This window comes from Carcharodon carcharias, chromosome 23 (assembly GCF_017639515.1).
Source record: "Carcharodon carcharias isolate sCarCar2 chromosome 23, sCarCar2.pri, whole genome shotgun sequence".
Taxonomy (NCBI): domain Eukaryota; kingdom Metazoa; phylum Chordata; class Chondrichthyes; order Lamniformes; family Lamnidae; genus Carcharodon; species Carcharodon carcharias.
The window spans coordinates 38,841,041-38,862,071 of NC_054489.1; the positions used below are offsets into that span (position 1 = coordinate 38,841,041).

General features: G+C 45.4%; 1 protein-coding gene across 5 annotated transcripts in view; it reads right to left on the reverse strand.

The window, feature by feature from the left end:
- The window catches only part of LOC121269051 (supervillin-like), a 162,537-nt gene that overhangs the window by 108,001 nt on the left and 33,505 nt on the right, over positions 1 to 21,031 (reverse strand). For all 5 annotated transcript variants that reach the window (XM_041173469.1, XM_041173466.1, XM_041173465.1 and 2 more), the window contains exons 2-4: positions 18,325 to 18,362; positions 9,381 to 9,442; positions 8,566 to 8,711 (exon numbers count right to left, since the gene is read on the reverse strand). In XM_041173469.1, coding sequence (XP_041029403.1) covers positions 8,566 to 8,711; positions 9,381 to 9,431 — 197 coding nt within the window. In that variant the 5' untranslated portion in view covers positions 9,432 to 9,442; positions 18,325 to 18,362. The remainder of the gene's footprint in view (positions 1 to 8,565; positions 8,712 to 9,380; positions 9,443 to 18,324; positions 18,363 to 21,031) is intronic.

A 21,031-nucleotide genomic window follows, 5' to 3' on the forward strand; every position in this document is an offset into this window, starting at 1 on the left:
GAATCCAGAACAAAGGGTCATAAACTTAAACTTAGAGCTAAGCGACAGCAGAATCAGGAAGCACATTTTAGGAACATCAGACCATGAGTTGGCCATCCCAAATGATATTTAAAAGGAAAATTGTCATTGACAAATCTATCAGAGTTCTGTAATTGTTGTAAGGTTGTTTGATGTCTCACTAAGAATTCTGGAGGCTTGTGTGGTTGAACATAAACCATTTATTATTAACACACAACTATATACTTATCTCCAAGGTATAGCCCTATCTAGGTGATGTCATCATGCCGACATCTCTCAGGTTCTCCCTGCACCACTCTGTCTCCTGTCTACTGTCATGTCAGACTCCCTACATCATACCATGGGCCGTACTGTTCTCCAGTCCCACATTAACCCTTACTATGCTGAACACCCTTATACTACAATAACTAGCAGAAAAGATCGGGGGATATAGCAGATGTAATATATTTGGATTTTAAGAAGGCATTAGGTAAGGTGCCACACAGAGGTTGATAACAAGATTAGGGCTTATGGGATTGGGGATAATATACTAGCATAGATTGGAGATTGGTTAATGGACAAAAAACAGAGAATAGGAACCCATTTTCGGGATGGCAGGGTATAACTAGTGGAGTAACCACAAGGGTCAGTGCTTGGGTTTCAGCTACTTATAAGCAATATCAATGTCTTAGATGAGGAGACCAAGGGCAGAATTTTTAGCTTGGCATGTGGGCGTGCACCTGACCTGATTGGATGCGGAAAGACGATGTTGTGTCCTGACATCATTCTGCGCTCACGTGATATTTCAGTCAGTGGGCATGTGTAAAAATTGGAAGTGTGCCCGCCAACAATTAAGAGGCAAATTAATGTTATTAAAGTTGCAATTGTCTCCGGTTCTTTGTGGTCCGTTCAACCTTATGGTTGGCGAATCGGCCAGGTGGGCTCTGCATTTCTCATGAAACCTCATCCAAGGGCAAGATGAGGTTACCGTTATTAAATAAAACAAATCTATAGAAAGCATTTTCATCATGTATGTCTTCAGTGACTGATTGTGAGCTTGGACATCTTTTTCCAGATTTTTAAAAACTTTATTTAATTGTTTTCAAGTCTTCAGCCCCCTGAGGCGGCTTTCATCCAGTGCTCACCCGTGCCCACACTTACATCAGTGCCCGCCCTCCTCCCGCCCCCTCTGAGCATTTCGGTGTGCGTTTCATGCTGGCTGGCTGTTAACTGGCCATCCAGCGTGAAGCCGCAGCGGGGGGGCTGATTGCAGTCGGCAGTCCCTTCCCCAGCCGCTCGTGGGCCCACCAATTGCACTCGCCCGCCAACCTAAAAATCCTGTCCCAATATATGTAAGTTTGCTGACAATACAAAGTTAGGAAAAGTAAAGTATGAGGGGGATGTAAAGAGGCTGCAAAGGCTCTGTAAGCAGGCTAAGTAATTGAACAAAAGTTAACACATAGGTTATAATGTGGGGAAATGTGAAATTATCCACTTTGGTGGGAAGCATGGAAAAGCAGAATACATTTTTAAAAATAATGAGAATTAGTAAATGTTGGTGTTCAGCCAGATTAGGGTTTCTTTGTACACAAATCATAGAAAGTTAACACACAGACACAGCAATTAATTAGGAAAACAAGCCTTTATTGTAAGGAGCTGGAGTATAAGAGTAAGGAAATTGTGCTGCAATTGTACAGGCTTTGCTGAGAGCACACCTGAGGATTGTATACAGTTTGATCCACTTCCCAAAAGAAGGATCTGCTTGATTTTGAGGGTTCAACAAAGGTTCACATTGGTTGATTTCTGAGTTCTGATTGGTGAGGTATGTGTGTCTGTGCATTTGTGCATGTGCATGTTTATACGTGCGTGTGTTTGCACACAAATATATGCACATGTATATGGGCGTGTGTATGCGTGTAAAATGTGGTCAGGACCCATTCGTCCAGAAGCCCAAGAGTGAGATGTTAATTGCAAAGGGGATCACAGAAGGCAGCCTCCTCACTGTGACATGGGAATACATCAATTAAAGTAGCTTAAATGGCAATTAATTTGAATTTTACGGTGCTGTTAGAATTTTATGAACGGTTTCAGACCCCATTTGGTTAAAGAAGGTGACAAGGAGGTGAGAGTTCTGCCTCTGCCAACCAGCCATATTGAGAGACAATGTGCTTTGGAAAGGAGGGTGGGGAACGGAGACCAGTGGCGACGATGGCAGAAGGTTGGTGATGGTGGCAGCACTAATGGAAGGGGATGTGTGAAGGTGACAACACTAAGCGCAAGCTGCAAGGGTCACAGAGGCACAGCGGCACTTGCTCCCTAAGGAATAGTCAAGGAAGGGGTCTTGGGGAAGGTGGGCCTCAAAAGACACACAGGACTAGGAGAGAGCCCACCTACCATGGGGCCTTTTTTTTATTCATTCATGGGATATGAAACGTTGCTGGCTAGGCCAGCATTTATTGCCCATCCCTAATTGCCCTTCAGAAGGTGGTGGTGAGCTGCCTTCTTGAACTGCTGCAGTCCAGGTTTTGTAGGAACACCAATGGTGCTGCTCGGAAGCGAGTTCCAGGATTCTGACCCAGTGAAGGAACAATGATATAGTTCCAAGCCAGGATGGTGTGTGGCTTGGAGGCGAAGTTTGCAGGTGGTAGTGTTCCCATGCATCTGCTGCCCTTGTCCTTCTAGGTGGTAGAGGTCACGAGTTTGGAAGGTGCTGATCCAACCAGTCATCCTCTCCACTGAGGAGAGGGCAGGAGGTCCAGGCACCAGAAGGGGCATGGCAAGAACACCAGGAGCAACAAGAGGGCCAACCTGTAGTTGGGAACACCTGAGAAGGCTGTAGAGGGCATGTGAACAGCCTCCTACATAAAGAAGTGTCTCTCCCCGAGAGACAGCCTACCATACACAGCTCAACTATCTGTAGATGTCCAAATGGCAGTGTCAGCACAGACTAAGGTCAGGATTTTCCCCTCAGCGATTTAGGGGTGGGGCCCGCTCACCGAGGGGAAAATGATGCAGGATGATGTCGGGAGGAACCCCTGAAGTCATCCTGGTCCCTTTAAATTTTTAGGAAGGTGGGCGGAAAGCGAAATCAGCTGTCTGCCCGCCGACCTGTTAAAGACCTGCCCGTCCAACCTTAAGGCTGGCGGGCAGGCCAGGAGCCCCAGCGGGCTTCTGATAATACATGAAACCTCATCCACTGGCGGGATGAGGTTTCATGTCCGTTTTTAAAAACTTTAATAAAGTTTAAGTGCTTCTTATTAACATGTCCCATCTCATGTGAGGGGACATTAATAATTTTAATATTTTTCTATTTTTAGAGTTTACTTACCTCTCACTAATCTCCCTGAGACAGGACTTTGACAGTTGGGGATTCCCTTCCCCCCCCCCGGAACAGGAAGCCCATAGCTTAATCGGCCCGCCCACCCAAAATGTGGCGGGCCCCGTTTCGGTGACAGGGATTAGCTGTCCGCCTGCCGCTGAGCCGGTGGGCCCTGCACTCCATCCGAGGGCAAAACTCTGCCCTAAGACTCCCCAGGGAGGCAGTCACTGATCTCTCTGCAATGCTTCAGAGTGAAGTGCAGGAGTAGCAAAGTCTTGCTTCAATTATGTAGAACCTTGGTTAGACTGAGCCTGGAGTACTGTGTGCAGTTTTGATCCTCTTACCTTAGGAAGGATATTACTGGCATAGAGGGAGTGCAACGAAGGTTCACCAGACTTGTTTCTGGGATGGTGAGACTGTTCTATGAAGAGGGATTGGGGAAACTGGGCCTGTATTTTCTAAAGGAATAGACAGGGTAGATGCAGATAAGATGTTTCCCCTGGTTGGGGAGTTGAGGACCAGGGGACACAATTTCAAAATAAAGAGGAAGCCACTTAAGACGGAGAAAAGGGGACATTTTTTTACTGAAGGGGTTGTGAATTTTTAGATTTCTCTACTCCAGAGGGCTGTGGAAGCTCAGTCATTGAGTAAGTTTAAAGCAGAGATTGACAGATTTCTAAATACCTATTTCTAAATAATGACATAAAGGCATATGGGGATCATGTGGGAAAAAAGACATTGGAGTGGATGATCAGCCATGATCATATTGAATGGCAGAGCAGGTTTGATGTGCTAAATGGCCTACTTCTGCTGCTATGTTCCTATGAGCTAAGACTTTTGGGGGTTGGTAGACACTCAATGTCAGTGACCCTGAGGGTCAGCATGGTTTTCAACTCCTACACCTCCGGATCTTTCTAGGGATCCACTGGGGACATGTATGGGATCTCACAGGATGCAGCCCATCAATGCATCAAGCCCATGCCATGTTCAGGGGAGCCAAGGTCTATATGTATTACTGAACTGCCCCTGACAGTCATGAAGAGAGGGTCATCAGCTTCGAAGTGATCTCTGGATTCCCCAGGTGCACGTTGTCATTGGCTGCACACGTGGTCATCAAGGCTCCCACAGAGCAGCCAGTGGCCCTCATCAATAGCAGGGCTTCCATTCCATCAATGTGCAACTCATCTGTGGCCATTGAAAGCGAGCCCTTTAGGCATGTAGCCACTTCCCATGGAGCAGACATGATGCCTACAACACTTGGCAGTCCCAGTTGCCACAGCTTTTCCATTTGCCTACAGGGATGGATTCATAATCTGTGCAATGAAGACTCACTTTTATGCAGACCTGCTGTCACGTCCATCATCTCGCACTCCATTGCCTAGCACCAGGTTCACAACACACTCTGACAAAGTTGAGAAACCGACTATTCTACACAAACCTAGCATCCCAACGAGGGAGTAAGACTGTAGATGGCATCTAACATGGCAGTGAGAATGAAAAGGGTGACCAACAGCAGTGAGTCCAACATTTATTGGGCAGCATAATGTAATAAAACCTCAACCTGTCCAACATTTAATCGCCTGTGAACCTCTGGTGCATTCAGGTGCTTTTCTTAACTGGCTTTCATGCGTTTTCACAAGGCGCGACCCCTAAGGTTGCAGCTGAGCTGGAGGCAGCCTGCTTTCTAACAGCCCTGTGACCTGGGATGACCTTGGTGGCTGTTCTCTGGCAGCCTGAGGCCTGAAGGGTCCTGCCATTCTGAGGATTTTCTGCTCAGATAAAGAACCTTCCTCTGTCATTGCAGCTACTGGAGACACTGGAGTCTCTGGCAGAGGAATCACTATCCACACTTGAAGGTCTGAGAGGTGGCCCCAGATGCAGAAGGGAGCCACTCCTCCTCCCTCACAAGGCACATTTTTACCTCCTACTCACCTGAGAAGGATGAGGATATGGCGGAGATTCCAGGTACCTAGTCTCCTCTCGCTTTACCCCTGCTGTACTGAGTGCATGAACAAGGGGATGGTATGCAGGTCTGTGCACATGTCCAGTAGCTGCTGAGTGCTCTGCTCGGTCAGGGTCTCCATGAGGGTTACCAAGCTCTTGATGAAGGAAGCCAGGCCACGCACATACCTCAGACATGGCAGAACATGTGGCCTGGATGGACTCCTCCACCATCCATGCATGGTGTACATAACCTCTGGCAGCTCTGCCAGATGTTCCCTTACCTCTCATTGTAGTTGCAGTGCTTGCCATGTTGCTGACAACTCCAGAGGCCTGTCATCAGCCTGGGGTTCAGCATGGACCTGGGCTTCCACACTCCTCTGACTGTCAGTGGCCTCAGCTCTCATAGCCTCCATTAGTTGCTTGGGCATATCTGTGATGTGCTCCCCAGCTTGTGACCCTGAATTTTAATCGTGAACACAGACCCATCAACATGAGAGTATCTGCACTGGGGGAGGGTGCAGGGGAATGGTGTGATGGTGCAGCATTTGAGGGTCCCTCCTCCTCAGAGGTGGTCAGCTGGCCCCCATTCCTTCCAGTTCCAGGTCCTTTGGGATTACCGATACCTGTATAAGAGAACATAAACATTTAGGGCATCATATCTCCAAAACCCAACTATGCCTGATGTGGACGCTCCATATGTCTAGTGGTGAACACATGAGCACTCTGCCTCTTGTGTGGCCCAACTGCACCCTTATTCCCTTGCACCCATTCACTCACTCTCCTGTGAGGACACTCCTGTTTCACTATCAGCACCCTGAGACCCAACCAGTTCCAGGACCACCTCCTCCAGTGGGATCAGGGCTGGGAGGCATCCACCCGTCTTGGCCCTCTCTTCATTGTTGTGTGCCCATTTCTCCTGTAAGCAGAAGGAGGGACACTGTTAGTTTCTCCACAAAGACTGGCACAACATTTATGCTGGTGGCTGCCCTTTGGCTCATGATGGAGGACCTCATGAATTCCTCTTGGCTCTGCACGGATGTGGTGGAGGTCAGCAAGTAGAGATGGGAGATTCTTGCCGCGATACAGTCATGGCTCCGACAGGACCTGGAGCTGCCTGAACCCCTTGCCACCAATCCCCTCCCCACCTAGTGCCCCACATGGAAGCCCAAAGAGGAGAGTGGGATGGGGAACTCTCCCTGATGGAGCAAAGAGAGGTCATTGATCCTCTTGCAGCACTGCACCCTGGTTCGGAGAAGCGGGGGAGGAGATGATCCCACAGCTGCGGAGGTCCTCTCCAATCTCCATCCTGGTCAGGTAGGCCGGTGTCTTCTTGCCATTCCTTGGGAAGAGGACCTCCTGCCTTGCCCTTGCAGGCTGGAGGAGAACTTGTAGGGAGGCATCATTAAACTGTGGGGCTATCCAGTGTCTTCTCTCTGCCCTGCTTCCTGCTCAGCTCCTTGGGTCTTCTGTACGATGGGTCAGTAGAAGGGATCTTCTGCACTGTTGGTCAGTCAAGCACTTCAAACAAGGCAGCAGTGCATGGAGGGCTTTAAAGCCCTTAAATATGACACTAGCAGCTGCCTTTGAGTCAGTTGACATTGCGATCGTTGCCCACCTCCATCCTTCAATTGGAGGGGCTCCATTACTCCCCCGAGTTAACTGGCTGCAAGACACTTCTGGTGCTGCTGCTGGGACCTCCTGCCTCCGAACAAAATTCAGGCCCATGATTCATTTCAGTCATGTTAACCAAGTATTAGCAGCTGGCAGGAGCAGATATGCCACTTAGAAAGTGGAAAATGGACTGCTGAGTTGAAGGTTTCAACTGAACAATCTCACTGTGCAGTCCAACCATTTCTCCACAACCCCACAAGGTTCATGCACACCAAGGTAAAGAAATGCCTGTACTAACAAAGTATTACAAAGTGTTTGCAGCACAGAAACAAGCCATCCAGTCCAGCAGCTCCATGCTGGTATTCATGCTCCACAGGAATCTCCTCTCACCCCGTGAACATATCCTTCTACACCTTTCCCTCTCGGGTGTAGCTTCCCCTTGATATTATATTTAGCACCTTACCCTGTCCCCATTGTCCCTAAGTGTTGTGTCACCTGGATAAATGTGGCAGCACACAAATATTAAATGAAAGGCCACTCAATTATTCTTTTGGTAGTATTGACTGATGGACTGATGAAGACTTATAATCTATAATAAGGACTGATGAACTGTAGCGCCAGGAGAACTCCCTCCTCTTCTTTAATTAGTAAATGGGATTTTTTGAGGCTAGAGGGTCTAAGTTGCTGCCCATGTCTTAATTCACAGCAAGACCTGTTCCCCTATCACCCTTGTGCTCACTGGCCTACACTGGCTTCCCCTCTTGATTTTAAAATTCTCATCCGTGTTTTCAAATCCCTCCATGGCCTCACCCCTCCCTATCTCTGTAATCTCCTCCGCCTCACAACCCTCCAAGGTATCTGCGCTCCTCAATTTCTGGCCTCTTGTGCATCCCCAATTTTAATTGCTCCACCATTGGTGGCCGTGCCTTCAGTTGTCAAGGCCCCAAGCTCTGGAATTCCCTCCCCACACCTCTCTGCCTCTCCTCCTCACTTTGTTCCTTTCAGACACTTGTAAAACCTATCTTTTTGACCAAGTATTTGGTCGCCCGGCCTAAAATCTTCTCATGTGGCTCGGTGTCATATTTTGTTTCATCATGCTCCTGTGAAGCAGCTTGGGGTGTTTCATTATGTTAAAGGTGCTATATAAGTATAAGTTGTTGTTGTTTCTGGTTGACTGCCTCATTTAAAAAACACTACGTCTGGCAATCCAGTACAACACTGGAGTGTCGACTAAAGTTATGTCCTGATAACTGGAATGGGACTTTAACCCACAACATTTTAAACTTATAGGTGAGAGAGCTAAGTGGACACTACCCCTCATAAGGGTGAGCTGCTGTTATTGTGAGGCTAACGGGGAGCAGCACAATTCTTGCGGCAACTAATGGCGATTCCCTATTCGTGGAGTATCTAGTCCATGCTACATGTTGTTGGACGAGTTACACATTAACAGTGGCATGCCTCATTCAGCTCACTCTTTACTCTGGCGGCAAAATCTGTGCCACTGTAAACGCTTGTGGTTCCTTTACAGATGTCTTCGGAGTATGCATGGTAGCACAAACCGTGCATGTGTCTCTCTCTCACACACACTGGAAAGGTGTGAAATGTGTAAAAGGCAGGCAGGCTTTCCTGCCATGGTGCATGCTCAGTAGACTACCCTGAATAAATAACTTTCCCCTGTTCTATCCATCCCATACCTGTTTGCCACTATCATTTCTTCCGTGGTGACTGGCTGAGTCCGAGCTCGGTCTTGCACTCGTCGCAGTTTGCGCTCCACAGCTGCATTATTGCTCCGAGGACGCAGCAAGGCAGCAGATTCTGCAGGGGATGCTTTCTCCAGTTCCTAATGGAAATACAACAAGAATTATGGCAGAATAAAAAGAAACAGAATCATTCTCCATAAACGGGCATAATCCTAGCATTAGATTCCCTGTGCAGCACATTGTCCCAAAGAGGAGACACATAAGTAAGTTCTCATTCTATTTCTTTCGAGTAACAATTCAGCTGGGAAAACCAACCTGCTACAGCTTAATTCCAGCTCAGGCAAACATCTATGCATTTTGCAGCCTGCATTAGACTTGTCTGGCCTGACACATTCTTTTCTATTCTTTTTGTTATTTCTGACCCCAAGAAATGAAATTTCATCAGATGAGCCTGGTAACTGTCTCGAAATGGACCGAGTTAAATCAACTCAGTCAAAGTTGTCATGAACAATTGTTGAAATGTCCAAGCTTTCATTGTCACTGCTTTAAACATCCTATCAGAATGTTAATCTACATCTCCCGGCTGTACTTTGAATTTAACCCCTTTGAAAGCTCTGTTTAGTTCAATGGTTGTATTTTTAGGATTTTACAACAGAGGTTTCTATCCCACTCCCAACAACAGCAGTGAGAATTCATAAAAATGTGAAAGATTCCAAATAAATCCCACACTCCACTAGTAGGTATGAACAGGGGATAAGGTATTAAATTCTCCTTGCATCATGGTGAATATTCTACAAACCAGCACTTACTTTAAACAGTGACATCTTTGCAGCCACACTCAGCTTCGATCTTGCATCCATCTTCTCATCGTCTATAAAAGGAAACCATGGTCAGGGTTATTGAAGGGACAAACACATCAATCCTACATGAAGCATATGCGTTTTTTTATATGTGAGGGGGAATGAAGGGGAAGCAACGTAGATCTCATTAATGAGGCTAGTTTTCCTTTCCTGAGTAAGTTCAGGCTAAAAAGCTTTAAATGTGCCCAGTGGTAGTGTGGAACCAACACTCAAATTTCCTCATTCAAGATCCAGATTTGGGTTGTCAACCCTACAGGATTGGCCTGGAGTCTCCAGGAATTGAAGATCAATCTCCAGGACACTGTTGTGTGTAATCATGGAGGAAAAAATCATCGGGACATTAAGAAAGATTTGTTTTCTTTTGTCATTTTGTTTGAACATTTCTCTTTATCAGATATAAAAATATTGAAAGTGGGGGGGGGTGAAAAAACGGCTGTTTGGCTGATAGTCAAGCATCATCCAATTGGGTAATGAGTCTTTTTGATTTCCAATTGGCACAGGAAGGCAGTGCGTTACAAGGATGTGTTGGCCGACTAATGGCTGGAGTGTGGAAGCAAGTCACGCGAGGAAACCTCCAGGAATACATTTAATCAGAGTTGGCCGATGCAGATTGAGACAGGTGTACACAGCATCTAGCAGGAGAGGAAATTTATGTGCATGTAGAATTTAAAGAAATAGTGAAATTTAAAGGGGAGCATTAATTTAGGCAGACAAAAATTATGAAAACCTTTAGAAAGTCTCAAAAGGCATCCCAACCCATTAATAACTTTGACAAGGTAGAAGGACTGAGGGTATTAGCAAGTGAAGAAAATAAATGAAACCCAAGGACACCCCCCTCCTTGAGACCACAGGTGGCTATCTCTGTTATAGGCTGTGCCGATGTCCTCATAACAAGTAAGTGGATAGGTTTGTATCCGGCTGTCTGCTGACCCGGACTCAGTGACAACATTTCCCCATGATTATAATCAGGTGGCTGAAACAATGCCTGTAAATAGTTTGATGGCATTTTGGTGGATGCAGCACTGGCTGATGGTTACCCTGATATGCCTTCTTCTATGCAATATCATGTTGTTCATCTGATAAACCATCCAGTAAAATAATTAGTCTGTTCTTCACATACACTTTGGGGTCGCTATCACAATTTACATTTAGAACTGGAATCTCTGCTTGGACTAATCACTTACTATAGGGAGATCTGGTCACTTTTGGATGTGGGTATTAGATCACCACCTGGGCAGGGTGCCTGGCATTCCTTCAGAGAGTCTCATTTCATCCCAGCATCTCATATTGGGGAATTCCCACTGGGAAACACATTAATTGTGTGGGAATGTATAAATAAACAAAACAGCTAACAAGAAATTTAAGAAAAACAACCCAGAAATGCCTTTAGTAAAAAGAAGTTTCTTTGCAACCCTTCCAGCTTATTTAATCGCATTGTGTATTGTCTTGCCAGCTGTTTTTTTTTCTTTTCCAGAGGAAAGAGCCTTTGCTCCTGATAGGTACAACCTCTCCGTTCTGGTATCACTCTGCTAAATATTTTGTGCTGTCTCCAGTGCCTATATACGTTCTGTTTATATGCCTTTGTAGCATTTACTTTCACCAGCGATGGCTCAGTTAGTAACATTATCGCCTCAGCATTCCCAAGGCCCTGAGTTCAAGTCCCATTCCTGGGCTTAAGCAAAAATAAAGGCTGACCTTCTGGTGCAGTACTGAGATAGCGCTGCATAGCTGGAGATCCTTTCTTTCTGATGAGATGTTAAGCTGAGACAATTTTTTTAAACAAACAAGCAATGTACCCAAAATAAATTACCATATGGATAATAGAAGTGACTTGGATTGAAATGAATTGAATTTAATCTGCTTACTTTGGTAGATGCACAAGATTTCATGGCACTATTTTGAAGAAGAGCAGGAGAGTTATTTCCATTGTCCTGAACAACATTTATCCCTCAATCACCAAAAGAAAAAACAGATTATCTGTTCCTTGTCACGATCTTGTTTCTGGGTGTTTGCTGAGCACTTATTGGCTGTCACATTTCCTTTGTTACAATGGTGACCACACTTCAAAAAGTACTTTATTGGTTGTAAAGATTTTTGAAATGTCCAGTGGAATGAAAAACATGATATAAACGCAAGATTTTGTTGAACCTTATGGATGGTTGGCTGTGCTGCAGGTTGTATTACGATGTTGGGCCACAGGTCACCTTGATGGCTTGCAGGATTTGTGAGGGTCAGCTTATCCTACTTTGATGGAGATGGAGTAGGGGACATCCGATTTTCTGTCTTCAGCACCTTTGGTGAGGCTTTTCTTTGATGTAGGTGGCTAAGGCCGTACATCTTGTTACCCCTGCTTGCAGTGAGTTGGCACCCAGGAATGTGAGCTTGATGGCTGGAGTGGTCTGCGAGATGGGTTTCTTGCAGGGTGACCATGTCCATGTTCCTGTCAGAGAGTTCTTTTGCAAGTAGCTCACATTTTGTTGAGGATAGGTCTTCATTGGCACAGGCCACAGCTGCTCACATGTGGGGTATCTCAGCAACAAAGCCATGGGATAACAGCTATCAGACTGAGCCTCTAAGCATGACCTGAAACTTGGGAATGATGTAAAGCAGCCTGGGACATTCCATTCCTCCAGGTAGAAGAAGGACTATGCAACAGATCTTTGCTTCATGACCAATGGCAGCAATGACCAATCGCTGATCCGCTCCCAACAAGTGTTGTCCATCTTACCCCAGTCCTACATCACCCACTTACATTGACCTCAAACTACCATCCATAAACTCAAAGCTAAAATCTACAGAAGGGCAACTGGGATGCCTACAGCAGATACTTAGAAACCACCATGAAGGGAGTCCCGCCCCTGTTCGAAAACTGTAACTGCTTCCCTCGATTTCTCAAACTGGCAGCCACCAAAGCTGTTCCCCAGGGCTTCAGAAAACCTCCATCCCTGCTGGACCTCAGAAAGGGAATGGCTGCTGGCACTGCACAGGGAAAATGAAGAGCCCAACAACACTACTGTGGTCCCTTGATGAAGGACGCTTCATAAGATGGTGGATAACAACGGAGAATATTGGCTTCACGCACTCAAGCTGAAAGGTGTGGAAACTCCAGCACCACCTGGGAGCAGCCCAGCAACAACCACACCAGTGACCAAGGGTCAATGCTGATGCTGTCACTTTACAACTCCTAATAAACTCAAAGATACCAGCAAGCGGGAAAGTTGACAGTAAAAACAGCCTTGGAGCAAGACTGTTCCAGAGCAGACAGACTTCTCAATCTTTTACACCCAAGAGGAAGTGGATGGCGCCCCCTATAGCAACCAAGTCAGGGAAAGCAGCAGAAGTTGATGGAATTTACCCACAATTCCAGAAGAACATTGAATCACATTGAAGGAAGTGGCGAACAAAGCTGTTTACCAACATTCACAGCACAGGCACCATTCCAAACCTCCGGCACCAATCCCAGATAGTTGTCATTGCCAAGTCAGGGAAGGCACTCGACGACTCATGCATCTAGCACTCCATCGCCCTGCTCTCAATAACATATAAGGTCCTGGAACACCCTTTCTGCACAGGCCACAGCTGCTCCCAACAGGTCCTGACACTGACCTTACATATTGGGGCTGGTTTCCAGAAAGATCTGAAGACAGGAACTGTCTTTACTGACTTATCTCGTGCCCATGACACAGTGAGGCACACCAGCATGCTGCTGAAACTCTGCTGTGTGAAAACCCGACAACTAATCAACTCCATGATTAGCAACTGACAGCTCCATGTCAGCTGCCCACACATAACCAACAAAGTGGGCTCCACAGGGTTCAGTCCTCACACCGGCTCTCTTCAACATATATATACCAGTGACCTCCCTACCACAATGTCAAGGCTGTTCACATGCGCTGACGACTTGGCCCTGGCTTTCCAAACTAAAGAACTCCAGGACATTGAGAAAACACTCACTGAAGACCCATGCTGTCTGGAGCCTACATGGAGATTTCAACCAAATCCTGCCAAAACTGTCATTTCAGCTTTCCACCTGAACAACTCGAAGGCCAGGGAGGAATCTCATGTCCAGTTCTGTGGCCAACCACTCACCCATGACCCAAATCCAAATTAACTTGGAATCACTCTTGACCCACCAGCAACACCTCCAGAACACCAGAGCCAAGGTCAAGGCGAGGGTGAATCTCATGCGAAAACTGGTGGGTACCACCTGGGGCAGCAGAGCTGACACACCTCGCACTGCTTCACCCGCCCTGGTCCATCCAACAACACAATTGCTGCTCAATCTGGTTCAGGAGTGGCCACAGAAATGTGGTTGATATTCACCTCTGGGAAGCCATGAGGATTATTTCTGGGACATTGAAATCAACACAATTTGAGTGCCTTCCTGTGTTAGCACATACTGACCGTCCTGGTGTTCACAGGAAAACATCCTCCTCAAAGAATACTAATGGCTGACAGCTAACAAAGAACTTACATCGACGCAGGACCTCAAAAACCCCCCACACACTCGTTTGAAACCCCGTCATCCCTACTAGAACACACTCCATACTCTACAAACTGATGGCAGCCCCACCTCTCAATGGTGCACCTTCTGGTTGACCGCAAACATCATCAACTGCACCTTGGTAATAGACTCCAGCGGTGAAGTCCCAGTTTTCCATCTTCCATGGAAAATCTGGACAACCCTCAACCGCTTGAGGACGGGCCAGGGAGGATGTGGCTCTTTGCTCTACAAGTGGAATATGAGGAACAGCTCAAATTGTGACTGTGGCCCTTCAAGTCAGAGCATCGCCCACATACTGAACTCCAGCCCTGAGAGATCCTGGTGGCATCACATCCATTCACACTGCATCAGCTGAAGCCGTAGAATGGATTGTTAACCTTAACATATTATAACTGCTCCCCCATCCACACGAATGAAAAAATAATATGGAGACCTGAACTGCTCACAGTTCTTCAAGTGTGGTCTAAGCAAGGTTCTATAAAAATTTAGTATAACTTTTCTGCTTTTCAATTCTATCTTTAATAGCTTTATTAATCTGCATAGCTACTTCTAATGATTCATGTATCTATACTCCCAGATCCTTCTATTCCTTTACCCCATTTAGCCAAGAAGTATGTGGCTTCCCTTTCCCTATTGAAATGTACCACCTCACACTTATCTATACTGAAGTTTGCTTGCCAGTTAAATGCGCATTCTACAAGTTTATTAATGTCTTCCTGCCTTTTGTCTCAGCCCTGCTCCATGTTAGCTTCACCCATAGTTTGGCTGCATCTGCAAATTTAGATAGCGAGTTGCTTGTTTCCAAGTCCAAATCATTATTGTAACAGGTGAATAACAGTGGTCACTGCACCGAGCCTTGTAGAACACCACTTTCCACCTTCCTCCAATTAACATGAATAAATACCCTTTACGCCTACTCTCTGTTTTCTATCTTCTAGCCAAATTGCTATCCATCAGCTATTTGTCCCGCCTTCACAGGCACTAACCTTTTTCATAAGCCTACCATGTGGTACCTTAGCAAAGGCCTTGTTTGCACTGTCAGATGTGTCAATGCATTTTTGGAAGGTGGCTCTCAAACTCTACTGTGAGTGATAGTTGTATTGTACAAGATGTCCTCTCTCCATTCTGTTAGTGAGAATAACTGTTGCCGGGATTGTCCGGCCCTGCCCACCGCTGGGATTTTTCGGTCCTGCCGAAAGTCAATGGACTTTTGGCCAGGCCATCGAATCTCCCCCGGCAAGTTCCGCAACGATGGGGCTGGAAAATCCCGGCCCTTGTGTGGATTCCTCCTCCGTCAGGCACTTCACAAGCAGGGACATGAATAGCAGTACCCAATGAATTTTTGATTTCACATATAAACTTATTGATGCTGGACCCAATTAAATATTATTTCTAAATAAACTCAAGTACTCTTGCGATATTATTAATTTATTGGAGCAGGATCTGCAAGTGAGGTTTTGCCGACTAGTTAAATCCCCTAAATTTGCTCTCGCTTTTGCTAATTTTACCATTGAGGTATCTCACACACTATTCAGTGAGCTTATTAATAGCACACGAAGCTCATTGTTTAGACTGCAGCATCAGCTTACTCCATGCATAAGGTCATGTTTTGGTTCACAGGAAATGAGGGATTGCCCGTGAATACAATCCTTTGGGCAGGGCTGGAGATGGAAAAGAAATCACTAGAGCACCGGAATCCTGAATGTAAAGGTTTATCAGGTTGGCATGGCGACAACAATGAATTAAAGGGCAAAAGCAGGAAGGAGGTGCCAAAGGTACAAGATTCACCTGTTCTGATTAAAGCTCCTCAATCCGAAACATTAATGCTAATGTTATGTCAATTATATCTCTACAGTTAAGGATAAACAAGGTGGTAGATATTGATTAGTTAATTGTCTTTGACACAGATTAGAAAGACTTGGGGAGACAGTGGTGTAGGGGTAATATCATTGGATATGAACCCAGGGTAATGACCTGGGGATGTGGGCTCCAATCCTGCTATGGCAGCTGGTGGAATTTAATGTCTCTTCTGGGGTTGTCACCCTTGTTAATTAGGTTAATCTATTGGGTCACTGGTTTTTCAAGGGAGAATAAAAAGGTGTTCTGTAGTTCATTATCTTCCCCCACAATGACATTTTAGTTTAATTTGATAAGTTTCTGTTGAAGTTTTGCTTTTGTTACTGTGCCCCTTTTAAGGGCTGGTTCTTCAGTTTTCTTTAATTAGTTATTTAGTTTTATTTTGTTCTGCTCAAAAGAGTATAAAAAGGGATGGCTATAGGGGAGACAGTGGTGCATTGGTAATATCATTGGATTAGAGACCTAGGCTAATGGCCTTGGGTTGTGGGTTCAAATCCTGCTACAGCAGCTGATGGAATCTAAATTCAGTTAGTTTCTTTTAAAGTTTTGATTTTTTTTATTACAGTGCCCCTTTAAGGGACTGTTAATTAGCTAATTTGATTACTAGTTCATTTGTCTATTGTATTGGTATACTCAAAAGAGTATAAAAAGGGACTGCTGGGACACCGGAGAGATTGGTAGGTAGGAGGCAGAGATCTGTAATGCTGCATTACGTGAATCAGCCTACTGTCAAGAAAATGATCCGTGTCTAGTTTCATACTTCACCATCTAGCTAGGATCCACTTAACAATTAATTTGTGTTTTACTTTTAACATGTTGCTGCGGAACATTTTTTTCTGGTCCGGACAGAGTAGATAGGGAGAAACTGTTCCTGTTCATGAAAGGAACGAGGACAAGAGAGCACAATTTTAAAGTAATTGGCAAGAGATCAAAAGCGACCTGAGGAAAAGCTTTTTCACAACCAGTGCCTGGGGTCTGGAATGCACTGCCTGAGAGTGTGGTGGAGGCAGGTTCAATGGAAGCATTCAAAAGGGAATTAGAATGTTACCTGAAAAGGAAGGATGCGCAGGGTTATGGAAAGCAGGTGGGGGAATGGCACTAGGTGAATTGCTTCGTTGGAGAGCCAGTGCAGACATGATGGGCCAAATTGCCTCCGGCTCCAAAACAATTCTGTGATTCTTTATGAAGGTAGTATGATGGAAGTCTCTGTCTTAGCACTCTAACAAGGCTTTCCCGTGTTTCCTTTTGTAAAGTCCTATCAGTCTCTATCGAGGATGATATTCTGCCAACAGAAGGTGCTCGGGACAACAGATTTTTAGTGTATGTGCTCCATAAGAAATAAACATCCATCACTGGCTCTAACAACAACCACACAACTCAGGTTGGCCATTATGATGATTTCTGCCCCCTGGCTTACCTCATCACTGAGCATTAGACATAGATTTTCATCATTGCTGTCTGGGCATTAACCATTTCTTGGTTGAACAAATGTCAGGCAAGGAGGTCTGTATGCCCTCCTGCTTTCTTTCTATTTGATCTGTATGAATATCATATTTGCAATATTAACCCAATACATGCTGGAATGCAAGTATGAGAACACTTGCTGTCTGTGGGAGCTTGCTGTATGCAAATTGGCTGTTGTGTTTTCTACATTGGAAGAGTGACTACACCAAGGGCAGCTGCACTGTAGGAGCTGCCATCTTTTGGATGAGAAGCCCCATCTGCCCTTTCTAGATGGATATAAAAGATTTTGTGGTGTCGCTGGAAAGAAAGGAGTGGAGTTCTCACAGTGTTCCTCAAACAGCACCTGTATGATCTCTTTAATTTCAATGCTGTTTGTGACACCAACACCTATATGATCTCTTCATTTATTTTATTGGGTGTGTGAGTGCTCAAAGTTGTATGGTAATGAAAGTTAATTCTTTTAAATATGTTTCAGGCTCCTTTGTGTAGGTGTTAAATTCTTACTGGATGAAAGTAAGCATCATTTTGTTAAACCACTCTATAGCTCTGTGGTACACCACTGAATAAATGGTTGAGGAAGATTCTACATTCAGTTTGTGCTGAATGAGCTGATCATAGCCTGGGCCTCAGTTAGGCTCAGTATAGTCTTTGAATTAGGGAGGGAGAACAAAAAAGGCAGGGTTCCAAATGCTGGCCTCTCACAACTCATAGTCTAGTCTCGTGTGTAAAGTACCTGAGGTCCAGCAAAGCTGCCACCAACATTGGGACTGAAGCACAAAGTGAATCAATCCCTCAGGGCAGGGGGTGGATGAGAAAGGGGAAGTTGAAATATGCAGCAAAGCATCAATGTTCACATCACTGCATGAGTTTAGTGAAAAGAGAAAAATGTCGTAAAGGAACAAGGGTGCCATGTTCCTGATGCTTGTGGCTGGCTCCCTACCAGATGCACAAAGTCAGAAATCAGCCCTAAAGGTTAATGTTTGAAACTGTCTGAAGGCCACTCTGCAATTACCTGCAACAATTTGCCCTCAATTTTTTTAGACTTTTTAAAAAGAGTGTGGTACTCACCCTCCGTGTCCCCCTTGCCTGCATTCAGCACTGAATTTCTGTAAAATCGAAAAGGAGAGAGACACTGAGCATCAGGCACTGATACAAACTGTGCAGAAGGACGTTAAGGGGCAATTAACAAAACTCATATCTTTCCCCAACATAGCATAATCTAAGTTTGATAATTAAATCTTTACAAACTACATGTCTGTAGGTGAGATTAAAAACAGAAAATGATGGAAAAAAATTCAGCAGATTAGGCAGCACCTGTGCAGGGAGAGAAACAGAATTAACATTTCACTCCTGGGACTTCTCGTCAGAAGTGGGATAAGTTAGAAATTGAATAGGCTTTGAGCAAAGTCGGGGGGGGGGCGGTGTGGAACAAGGACAAAAGGGAGGTTTGTGATAGGGTGACACTGTACTAGAGTCTGGTACTCTTGCGCCTCTGATAGCAATTTTCATTGTGATCCTGGGCCATGCTTGCTTGCTCTATACTTGGAAGTTACAACATTTTTCACAGACATGCAAGTGAAAATCACCTTCCATGTATAATCAGAGGATGAATCACAACAAACCAGGCCATCTAGTCTCTTATCTTTCTATCAGCTCTATTGCAGACAGGGATAAAGTGCAGGGATTAGAGATGGCGGCTCAGTTTCTGATCTTTGCTGATGTTGGAAGTTAATTGAAACTTTAACAACTAAATATGGATATAGGACAGAAATTGCCCACTCAGTCCCTTGAGCCTTTCTCCACTATTCAATTAAATCAAGGCTGATATGCGTCTCAATTCCATTTACATGCCTTTGCTTCACATCCCTTAATAACTTTACTCAAGAAAAACCGATCGATCTCAGTCTTGAAAATTTTCTATGGGCCCACGTTCATCATATCTTGGGGATTGTCCAAGTGCTTGGGAGACTTGGACAACCTACAGCAGGTGCGTTAAAGCACTGGAAAAGTACCACCAGCAATGCCTTCGCAAGATCCTCTGAATCCAGTGGCAAGAAAGGCAATCCAACAGCAGCATCCTCTCAAAGGCTGACTTGCCCAGCATCAAGGCACTAATCACTGAAAATCAGCTTCGCTGGGTGAGACATGTTATTGTACGCCTGACACCAGACTCCCAAAGCAACTGCTCTACTCAGAATTCGGTTGCAGCAAGAGACTCCCAGGAGGACAGTGGAAACTCTTTCCTCAAAGCATCCCTGGAGAGATCAACCATCCCTCCCAGACGCAAGGGAGACCCTGGCTTGTGACCAATCAAAATGGAGAAGGTTCATTCAGGGAGGCACTGAACACATCGAGGGACTTCATTGGGAACATGCAGAGGTGAAGTCAGGGGGCCACACAAACCTCCAAACAACCCACCTACCCAACCCTTCAAGCACCACCTGCCCCGCATGGGGCAGAGTCTCCAGGTCGCACATTGGTTCTGAGATGGCTGATAAGTCCATTGATGTAAGTCACCCCGGTCTCGAGGGACTGCCTAAGAAGAAGATAGCTTGGGGAAGAGAGCTCCACATTTCCAATGCCTACTGTGTGAACTAAGTGCTTTGATTTCAGTCCTCATTGGTCGAGCTCTAATTTTATGATTGCAGCTATTTCTACAGCAGGGGCTAATCAAAAATGTGTTTTCTTTTCTGATTAACATTTGAGAAAGTGTACAGGTAGCCAGCGTAAAATATCAGATGGATCATCAAATTGGCATCAGCCAATCCTTGCCGGAAGGCTTGAGTTAAAATTGGGGCTTAAGTATCCCATATAAACCCTGCCACGTTATTCCCGGACAATCATTCAAGGAGTCATCTGTTCAGTGAGATGCCACAAAAGCTCAGATTGACAATCATTTCATCACATAACTTCTCTCTCTAGTGCTTGCTTCACTGTAAGCAGTTAGACAGGTTAGCTTGGGGGCTTGTTACAGCATGAGATGGATAACTGGCTCAGTATATCACTCTGCCACACAGACTGGAAAGTCCCTAGTTCACCTTCCTGGCAGTGCTGAATAAGTTGATGTTAATGTGGCAGGAGCTGAGGTGCTATAACCAGTATAACAAAATCTATTGGACAGGATGGTGACCAGCAGAGTTCCTGCTCATGATCACGGTTCAGTAACTGGTAAGTAAACATATCTGCATGTAGGCTAGGATAAGGCATGACTGTGATGCCTCAACAGTTGAATAGGTTGTCAACGTGCACTATCTAGGGTTGCACGTGAACCTGCAGCCCTGCAAGAACCAGCATCTTTAAGAAACTAGGCAGTGGGGGCTGTGAGGAAATTGGTGGAGAGATGAAAATCAGATAGAATGTCAGAGTTCCTCCAATGTGGTTAAAACTATCGTATAACACTCAGTTCTGACGTTTTCTGCTTGCAGAGATTATTCATCATGGGAAGGAAAGTTGGGTTAAAACATTGCTCTATTGCTTTTCTTAATTGAAAGTAAACATTCAAGCCACAATTGTATAGCAGCCTCTTGCCCACTTGCACCTCACCGTTCAGTCACTGTGAGAGGCTGTGTCCTGAACCGGTCTGACGTTTTGCGATTCACGCCTTGGCTAATGTAACGCCTGGTCCTCCTCCTCACCTCTGAGCCAGGCGCTGTTGCCAGATCGAGACTCAGTGTCATGGTAGCTTCATCACCACTGGTTCAGGAGAGAGAGAGAGAGAGAGAGCAGAGAACAAAATATGGACAGCATGAATGAGAAAGAAAAGGAATTTGCAGTG